This window comes from Triticum urartu, chromosome 2A (assembly GCF_056163025.1).
Source record: "Triticum urartu cultivar PI428250 chromosome 2A, HENAU_Tu73, whole genome shotgun sequence".
Taxonomy (NCBI): domain Eukaryota; kingdom Viridiplantae; phylum Streptophyta; class Magnoliopsida; order Poales; family Poaceae; genus Triticum; species Triticum urartu.
Window position 1 is genome coordinate 578,466,528 of NC_141874.1, and position 10,838 is coordinate 578,477,365.

General features: G+C 43.4%; 1 protein-coding gene across 1 annotated transcript; it reads right to left on the bottom strand.

Moving 5' to 3' along the window:
• Positions 1–6,106: 6,106 nt before the first annotated feature.
• LOC125538874 (cytochrome c oxidase subunit 6b-3) lies at positions 6,107–10,753 on the bottom strand. The gene is made up of 4 exons (XM_048702184.2): positions 10,596–10,753; positions 9,369–9,457; positions 9,202–9,283; positions 6,107–6,398 (listed from the first exon to the last, which is right to left on the bottom strand). Exons 1-4 carry the CDS (start codon positions 10,602–10,604, stop codon positions 6,345–6,347), a joined length of 234 nt encoding a protein of 77 aa, XP_048558141.1. The 5' UTR covers positions 10,605–10,753; the 3' UTR covers positions 6,107–6,344.
• Positions 10,754–10,838: the final 85 nt, after the last annotated feature.

Sequence of the window (10,838 nt, forward strand, 5' to 3'; positions counted from 1 at the left end):
AAGGAGGAGACGTCGCTGCTCCGTACGTGTGTTGAACGCGGAGGTGCCGTCCGTTCGGCGCTAGGATCATCGGTGATTTGGATCACGACGAGTACGACTCCATCAACCCCGTTCTCTTGAACGCTTCCGCGCGCGATCTACAAGGGTATGTAGATCCACTCCTCCCTCGTTGCTAGATGACTCCATAGATAGATCTTGGTGACACGTAGGAAAATTTTGAATTTATGCTACGTTACCCAACAAGGGCAGCGCGCCGCCTCGTAGTTTAGGCTGTTTTTATTTTTTTAAATGCAAATGTGGACGCGTGGACTCTCGCCGGCCTTCCACTAGTAGAAAAAAGATCAAATGTGAAGCACATTAGTGCCGGTTTGAATTTGAGCCGGCACTAATGTGACCATTAGTGCCGGTTCCAACGGCTAGGCGGGCGGGCATCATTAGTACCGGTTCATGGGCAACCTTTAGTACCGGTTCATGCCACGAACCGGTACTAATGAGGTTGTGTCAGGCTATGGTCAGGCTGGGGCCCCCACGAAAACCTTTAGTACCGGTTCATGCCATGAACCGGTACTAGAGTTTCTTTGTAAGCTGATTTTTAGTCCCACTTCGCCAAGAGAGAGGCAATATGAGCGGTTTATAAGCCGTGAGTGTCTTTACAATGACGAAGAGTTGCAATGCTCACCTGCATGTTGATTAGCTTCAAGCCTTGCGGAATAGCATAGATTGCACTGAGCTATGTGCAGTGCAGTCTACACTATTCCGAATGGTTTGAAGCAAATTAACCAGCATTGCACCTCTTTTTTATTTTTAATAACTTATTTGAACTCCGGACTTCTTTTGTGTTCAGTATGCAGCATTCAAAGCGACGTCATCAATTTCCAACATGTTCTGACATCATTTGTTGTTTTTCGGTCATTTACCTAATTGTTTAGAGAGCTAAATGACCGTGAAACTGAAAATCACTACAAAATGAATCCTGAAAATGTTGAAACTTGGCATGGTATCATCATATCACCCGCATAGCATGCGCGAAAGAGTAGAGAGGGTCACGGCAATAACTGGACGCACTTCGTGTACAAACTAGACAAACTCTTTCGGAGTATCAGGGTTTCGGACGAGAACTCATCTGTTACACGGCCACTTCAATGTTTTTTAAACTTATTTGAACTCCGGACTTCTTTTGTGTTCAATATGCAGCATTCAATTTCCAGAAGACAATAAATAGAAGAAAAGAAATAATGCAGAAAAGAAAAAAACTATATAAAAAACTACTCAAAAATAAATAGAAGAAAATAAATAATGCAGAAAAGAAAAAAACTATATAAAAAACTACTCAAAAATAAATAGAAAAAAATAAATAATGCAGAAAATAAAAAACTATATAAAAAATTTGTTGGCGCGCTGCCCAGTGGGCCTGCCAGACCTAGAGTGTGCAAATGCAGGCCTAGAAGGGCCAGCAGGCTCACAGGGCAGCGCGCCCTAGTTAATTAGGCCTAGAAGCCTGCTATATAGAGAAGCTCGAAGGAGCAGCCGCGGCTGGGTTTATAAACCAGTGCGGCTGCCCTTCGCTCGGCGAGGTGGGACTAAACATTGTGCACCGTCGGTGGCAGCGCACAACCTTTAGTACCGGTTGGTGGCTCCAACCGGTACTAAAGGGGGGGTCTTTAGTACTGGTTCGTGTCACGAACCGGTACTAAAGGGGCCGTTTCCCGCCCCTTGACCTGGCGAAAATTGGCCTTTAGTACCGGTTGGTGGCTCCAACCGGCACTAAAGACCCCTCCTATATATATGGAACCTATGAAAAAATCAGTTTCGCCCACCAGTAGTTCTTCTCGATCCAAACTTCTTCGCCGCGCCCGTCGCCCCATCGCGCGCCGTCCTCGCCGCCCCCGCCGCCCGTCGTCGCCGTCACCGCCGTCGCCCACGCCACCCATCGTCGTCGTCACCGCCGTCGCCCCCGCCACCCGTTGTCGCCGTCACCGCCCGGCCCGTCGCCCCCGCCACGCCCGTACGTCGCCGCCGCCTCTCGCCCGCCGCGCCCGTCCTCCTGTCATCGCCCACCGCCGCCCGTACGCCGCCGCCCCCCGGTCGTACACACACACACAGAGACACACACACACACACACACAGAGACACACACACACACACACACACACACACCACACACACACACACCACACACACACACACATTATTTTTACTTATTCTATTCTCTGTTGTTTAGATTAATGTTAGATAAATTACGTAGATAATAATGTTAGAATGTTAATGTTAGATGAATTATATGAAAAAGATGTTAAATATTAATGTCAAATATATTTTACATGAATTAGAACAAGTTGAACTAGTTGAATTAGTATAGCTAGATATTAATTAGGTATATATATGAGATTTGAACTAATTGAATTAATATAACTAGTTTATATTTAGTATGAAAATTAATAGAACAAGTTTATTTTAGTAAGAAAATTTAGGTATATGAGATTTGATGATCTAATCAAAATATTACTATATAGAACTACCTACTTTATTTTAGTAAGAAATTAATAGAACTAGTTTATTTTTAGTAAATGCTTAGTTGAATTAATAGGACTAGTTTATTTAGTTGAATTAATAGAACTAGTAAGTGTTTAATGTTTCACCTATATATGAACATATATGTTAGATATTAGATATAAATTATATGTTAGATATATATTTAATTTAGTTATATGAGATTTCATTATCTAATTAACAGAACTAGTTTAGTTGAATTAATTAGTTGAACTAGTTAGTTGAATTAGTTCAATTAATTAGGTATATTCTTCGTAAGTGCTTAGTTGAACTAGTTGAATTAACAGAATTAGTTGAATTAATAGAACTAATAAGTGTTTAATGTTTCACCTATGAACATAGGAATGTCGTCTGACGACGAACACGATTTCATTATGTGCGAATACTGTGAAGACCAGCGCGGCCTGCGCGGCAGAAATTTTCTAGTTGATGATAGAAGCTTCAGCATCAAGCTGGATGAGAACTTCGAAGTGGATACAGTAAGTCACAACGACAAGTCTTTTTTCGTAATTAAGCATGACTTATGCTTCATTTGCTTCACCTTTTAATTTTAATTTTTCACTATTCTACTAGCGTATCCCCTGCCATGCAAGAATTTTTGTCTTGGATAAGATAGGTTTCAGTCCTAATGAAACTATGGAGGTAAAAAGAGTTTACTTGAAGACCGAGCATGGTTATACCTTCAACGTCAAATTATACAATGCAGACACATACACCTATTTTGAATGCAAAACTTGGCAAGCACTATGCAAGGCTTATGCATTTAAGCCTGATATGGTTATCACCTTTGATATTCGTCCGAAAGATGATATTGAAGGTAATAGAGACATCTGGATCGATGTGCAGACGCCTCCAGTTCTACCATTATGTGAGTTTCTCAACCATATTTATGTCTTCGATATGAGATTATTTGAATCAGTTGAATAATTAATAGATCTCAATTTATATTGACAGCTTACTTCCAATCAAGCAAACATGTCCGGCGCTTGGTAGACAGGACCGTCCACTGTCCCGGGGCTGAACTAAACTGCGAGGAGACAAGTCATTATGTTTCATGGCTTGAGGATCTTGATGCTGTCAAGACAAATTTCTTTCCTGCACTTAGAAATGTTAGTACTCAAAACGTGCGACCAATAGTGTTCGTACTGAACTACGGTCACATATATTTAGGAAAGATGGTAAGATTTCTACTATTTCTTCTCAGTGCATCTTTTGCATACATTATTTTTTTAAGCTAAAATTCATTGCTAAGTATGTTATACTATACGATGTTCTTCAACAGGGACTCCCGATGAATGTTGTGCCTGATTGGATCGAGACTAAAGATACCATGAATATTGTTAGCTTACGGCCAAGATATCCTACAATGCAATTTAGTGCATTCAGGATTTCTAATAGCGAGGAATGCTTAATAGTAAAAGACTGGAGCAAAATTGTGAACGATCACAGAGAAGTACTAGGGGGCGGCAATCAGAAGCGCAACCCACGATTAGGAGACAGGTTCATCTGCATGCTCCAATATGATAAATCAGCAAAGCTATACATGTTCTATGCTATTTTACCTGAGAGAGCAGCAGGAGTGATTAATTAGCTAGTTCATGCTCTTAGTACTTGTCCTCTCATGTCCGTGTTCTTCGTCCTGAACTTAATCTCAAAGAGTGATTTGCTTTTGTAGTGTTATGAACGTTTATAATATCATTACCATGTTGAACTCGATGATATCTTTGCTATGAAAATCGTTGGTGATGATATATATGATGCAAGAGTTTTTATATTAATTAATATGATGATGATGATGAGTTATTATATCATTTATGAAATAAATTGCATATTAGTTTCAACTGGATGGATTCTAGCTAAGTGATCAAGTATATGCCATATCCATATTATCTCGATCACTTAAGTAGGTGATCAAGTATATATAATATGGATATGACATATACTTGATGACTTAGCTAGGACCCACACGCATCCAGTCAAACTGATCACCTAATGATTTAACAACTCATTATAATGTAAAACAATCACTAAATTAAATTGAAAACACAAAATTAAAGTAAAAATAAAAAATAAAACCAAAACACACCAAAACATTTAGTACCGGTTGGTGTTACCAACCGGTACTAATGTCCTACGCGCCCACGGGGCTGGCTCGTGCCACGTGTTTGCCCTTTAGCACCGGTTCGTGCTGAACCGGTACTAAAGGGGGGGGGCTTTAGTGCCTACAATTTAGTGCCGGTTACCGAACCGGCACTAAAGCCCCTTACGAACCGGTGCTATTGCCCGGTTCTGCACTAGTGTTCGTGGCCGGCTTTAATGTTTAATTAATGTAGTTTCTCTTTTTTAAATATGCATGCGTTCATTTTTTTTGCCGCCGTCTAAAATGGGTCGCAGGCCAGTGTTGGGCGCAGGTGCCGACCCAAATGCGAAAGCGGGCATCCGTGTCCGTCTGGCCGGTCCAAATGGACAAAAGGCGGACGAAATCAACGTCCGTTTGGATCAGCCCGTTGGAGTTGCTCTAATGCATGTGGAAGTGGGATGAACTAGTACTTGATATATTGTCCAGTTGCAGCTTGAAACGTGCAGGCTAATTAGCACAAAGAAAGTGCAGTATAACATCTGCATCCAGCATCCACGTGAAAGTCAGAGCAGTTAATTTGCCGGGCATATTCGCACGCTTGTACGTGCAGTAGATAGCGCCGTTTATGTACGGTCTGCACCGTATGACTGGGCCCTGTAATGTAATGTAATGAAGTCTATGTGCAGCAGCGTCCTTGATATGCTGTGCACCAGCTGACCGGGTCTTGATAGTATGGGCACAACCATGCATACAGAACGAACGCTAGCGTGCCCCGGGCCATTCAGACATCAGAACTCACATTAACTAGCAAACAGATCTACAGTACCTCTCGGTCTACCGTTTACTGAACCCTGGGAGGAAGATAGTGCTCCCTCTGTAAACTTAATAGTAAGACGTTTTAGGTCCTGCCTTAAATCACATGCATGTTCACTGCGTATTGATACGACTTGACAATCCATTCGTCAAACACAAGTAGTTTCCTTGCATGCTTTATAAGGATTTTTTTCGGTTTCCTTGTGCTTTTTTCTCTTGCAGTGCATGTTGCCGTTTACGCGTGTTGTGCACCGTATGACTGGGCCTGCAATGATGGACATGTGCAGTAGCGTTCTTAATACTATGTTGTGCACCATCTGACTGGGTCTTGGTACGGGCACAACCATGCACACAGAACGAAGGCTACTCCACGCATTCAGAGGTCAGAACTCACATTAACTAGCAAACAGGTCTAGTTCTCAGGCTCGCATCAACCACTGTATGCTCAACTCTGGGACAAAAAATAGCATGATCGATCATACGACACAGACTAGATTGTCCAATATGAGCAGTTTATGCTAGAAAACCAAGTCCTTGTATCAGCAGATCAAATGCAATTTTCCGGAGCATCTATATGATGCATATTCGCAGCATATTGATATAGCCCCCATTCGGTTCCCCATCATTCTAAATCCCAGGACAGACATGCTTAGAGTCAAGCAATGGGCAATGAAATTAACCTCATTTCAGAATGTAATTCATTTAACAAATGTGAAAATGCATGTCCTCAATGACAGAATACATAAGCATGCTGAATTATTTGTGCAACATAGAGAAAAGCATCACTTGCTGTTCTGCAGCGATTGCTGGGAGAGAGTACATGACAGGAGCATAAATTCCAACCACAAGACAGCAGTAGCGCTGACACGAAAGCAATTGAGGAGACTCTCAAACAGATGATTTAGAGGGGCCCTGCAAATGTCCCGTTCTCCCTCTGCTCGTTCCACCTGTCAACCTATTCAGTGAGACCAAAACAGGGTAAGATTGCTACTGTTAACAATAGGAGTTCCATAAATCTGCAAAGGAGTTGCTTTTGAAGTGAACCAAAGAGAGGTGATAGATATGGCCCAGCACGCCAGCATCACTGAGACATAGATTAACTGCTCGGGGCGAAGTGTAAAATTCAACATTGACTTTCAACCCTCGAAAGGCTAATATATGAAACAGACGGTTGGAAAACAAAAAGAATTACTCGGACAGGCAGAGTGAATATATGCGACTCAGAAAACAAGGTTCGTCATTGTTGTAGCTGTATGATAAATCAAGCCATTGCCAGTTTCCCAAATGGAAGCAATATAAGGCTTTTATGCGTCTTTTTGTTTTTTGTTTTTCCAGATTTACGAACTATATTCATTTCATCAGGTCAATTCATTGGCAAGAGAAGTAACAGGTCTACGCTTGTCGAATCCTAATTATTCTACATTAGCAGATTTCTTTTGTTCATTGTGACCACAGATGCAGTCTGCAAATTGCTGCTCAGAGTGCTAGAGTGTCTAGATAACTTTAAAAGGTTAATAGTAAAGTCAAATAAAGAGAAACTCATGTGCTACTTCCTACCCCTACAGAGTCATACAAATAAAGAGAAACTCATTTGATTCAGATGGATTTGTTAATCCAGAAGCAATAGTGTGGATTTAGATGTAGTAATTCAATTAATATATCTCTGACCTTCTAGCAAGTTCATGCATTATGCATTGACTATTGCAGTAGAAACAAAGACCATTTTTAATTCAACTTCTAAAATCTACTGAAAACTAAGACCGTGCTATCTCTATCTTCTCTCTACTATAAAAATCTGAGTTGGTGATGATGGTGTGCCTGCCATCTTTCATTTACAGCCATCCGATTTGCATCCAACGCGTCTGAGACAAACTATGGCAATTTTACAAATAACCCCCTGCCACTCCAGTTCAGTGTTTAGCCCATCTCTACCCCATCTCATCTAGCGCCATCTCAGGAAAGAAAGAAGGATCTGGACAGGTCGGTGCCGTTGTTCGTTCGCCCCCAGGCTGCATTGCCGACCACTACCACAAACCCCTCCTCACCGTCTCCACCACCCCCTTCCCTGTCTCCCTGACTTCGACCTGGGTAAGTATGCTGCCGATTAGGACTGGACACGAGCCAAGCCGAATTCAGACAGAGCCATGTTAGCTCGCTCGGAAGCAGCCAGCTCGGCTCGGCTGGGTGATGCCAACGAGCTGCATATGGGTGGCTCGGCTCGTTCTGCACTGGCTCTGTTTAGCCTGAGCGGCTCGTGAGTGGATGGACAAGGGAGGTGCATGCTGTGGATGTGCTGTGAGTGATGCTGGTCACCGCCGGCCACCAGGGCGTGCCAGAGCAAGTGGCGGTGCGGCGTTGAGGCAGAGGGCACGCACCTGCCAACGTTGGTGAGGACGCAACACAAGCAGAGAAGAACAAGGGTGGGCAATGCGTGAGCATCTGCGTGCGTGTGTGCGCTCGGCGACGAAAGCATGCCTGTGTGCGTGCGGTGGGGACGGATTATGGATGCGTTGGGAAGAAGAAGAGAATGTAAGAGGGAGGGAGGTGCGAGCAACAGCTGTGTGCGGCGGCGGGGGGGATGGATGCATCGCGTGGGTCAGTGGGTACATGCTGCTCGTCTAGGTCACCAAATAAGGATAGCTTCGTATTGGGCTTGGGCTGCTCTTGTAGCCTATACATTTCGCTGCTAATTTTAAAAAAAATACTGGGCTGGAAACGAGCCACAGCCCCAACATTTCACCACCGGAGTCGTTCGAGCCCCAACATTTCACTGCCTCCCCTGTATTCTTGCTTCAGCAGCCCCAACTGCGACCACAACGTCTGTGTCCTCCCCTGTCTCCTCCAACACCAACCCCCACAAGTACGCACAAGTACGTTGGTGGCTACGCCCTGCTCATCCTCGGCGGCGCAGCCACCACCTACTATTATTTCCCCCTTCCCGGCAACGCAATCCATGTTGATCACACTCTCATAGATGGAACAGAGTGTGGGGAGGTGAGATGCACTGCTCTTCGCCTTCTGATCTGACAAGGACCAATGTATGGGTATTGATGAAGAAGAAAATCTTCTTCTGCAGTTGCAGATATGTAATGGTAACATATGGAAGAAATGCCTATTCTGTAGTTGCTCGGCCCGACTCAGCTCGGCACGGCAAGGATCTAATTATAGGTTCGTCCTATTTTTTTACTTGATTGTTGCATAAGAAATGCCAGAAGGAAGATGGGACATGAACTTGGCTCTTGAGCTCAAATAATATCAATAAAATTTAAAGAAATCTTTTGGAAACAAACATGTAGAACTATTTGTGCAACATTTCATGAAAAAATAACATTAATGTTGGACTAGAAAAATAAACAAATCGTTAAAAAACTATTTTTAAAGCTTTTTTTTGGCAAAGCACCACAAGTGTTTTTTCTTCATGAAGTTTTGCATGCAGCTTGAACACTGGAACGTGTTTGTTTGCAAGAATAGGTTTGTTATGTTTGCTATTCTGTCTGCATTTACTCTTCACCCGGATGCTTGTGAGCTCAAAAGCAGAATGAATATATCCAAAGAAACATATTGATATTTGTTACACATGAGATGACCACCACATAAGTTGTGAAATAAAGTACTCTAGATCAATGCATTTTGGTTAGCCGTGCAACGCACGGGCATCTTACTAGTTTAAAATCAAACATCAACTTATAATGCCTTTGCAGTTGGATGTAATGATAATGGTGGCAGTTGTACACTATACAGGCAGCAAAGTCACTCACCCATTCAGCTGGGCAAAGAGATCGGTAGTACTTGGCAAATTTCTCACATTCAGCAGCTTCATCCCCCTTGGCACTCACACACCTAAGTTTCATGGAAGTTCAAATAGTTAAGAAATGTTAAACATATATAAAGCATGTAAGTTGTAAAGTTATTGCATCATATATACCTGTGGAACTCAACATAGCGAGTAAAACAGTGCCTAGTTTGGTTTGTTGTAGGGAAGCGGAAGTCAGCAGGTGCTGTTTTAATCTCAATCTGGTAAGTAAGCAAAATATTATCAGTAAGGACAGGACAGCAGATGGAGAACAGAAATAAAAGTAACCAGTGATAGTCGATGAGACAAAAATTTATAGAAGCTTCAAAAAAGGTTATCAGTCAAACTTCCCAACAAACAGTAACCATGGCGATGAAGTTCTCTAGAGTGAAACATGGATAAAGTTTCCTTAGCCCCATAGTAGACGTTTCGGTGTCAGGCGGCTACAGTGGGTTTCCTAGTAATGCGTTGAACTCACTCTCTTCCTTTCCCTCCTCCTGTAAGTTCTGAACTGATGTATTTCCATTCTAGTAATGGGAAGGGGGGTCAGCCCGGTTCAGAAAAAAAGGATAAAGTTTTCAGCAAACTATCTTGCAGTTCAGTCAGATGATGGCATGTATAAGTAAACGGTACATCTGAATCCGGTACATGCAGTGGTGATAGAATCTTTTTCTAAACCACTCTTTTTGTACCGCAGATAAGAGGAGAACGATAACCAGACCAATCCAACGAATCTCCTAAACATTAAGCATCCAATGCCCATCACATATAACACTCACTCTGGATCCCTTTCCCTCTTCTAATATGAATTGGCAGTGCTCCTGCCGTTGCCCGTCAAAAAAAAAAACACTCATCCGCTGTCTTTAAAACAGGATAACACTGAAACACCGCAGAAGCAGGTGGGTTTTAAGTCTATCGTCCCTAATTCAACGCCGATGACGCACACCGATCACATTACAGAACCAGACAATCCTGAGAGTTCACCTTAAGTTAAAAAAAAGGATCTTGGGAATTCAACGTTCTCTCTTTCGATCTGGTACGATCTACCAAGAAAATCCGTACATTCCCCAATACAGCAAGACGCTAATCGCGCGAAATGGGACGAAGCCAGCCCCACCATTCACCCAGAACGAGCAGGATGCGAAATAGAAGGACCTATAGGGTTCAGGACGAACACAGCTATCGCAACCCACATCACGCGCAGATAGGCGCTCCACGGCGCAGATCCACGCGACAAAGAGCCAACTCTAACCGCGGCGCGATCGACGAACCGATGAATGCGCCCTACGCTATGTTCCGGGGTGAGCCTGCAGAAGATTCGTGCGAGAGGAAGAAGGGGGTCCTGGAAGGTTCTCTCACCTCGGCCATCTCGTCGGAGGCTGGAGATCGGAGGCGTCGAAGGGATCGCGGCGTCGCGGAGCGGACAGACGGGGGCTCGACGGGGAATGGGAAGAAGGAGGAGTGACGGGGGCCTGGTCAAGGTGGAGCTTAATATTCGGAGCTGGCCCGTGATAGTTGTGGGCTGTATGGGCCCAGGCAGGCTCCGAATGCCCATCGACTATCAGACCTTTCCTTTTCCTTTTGCTAAAAAAATCAGACCTT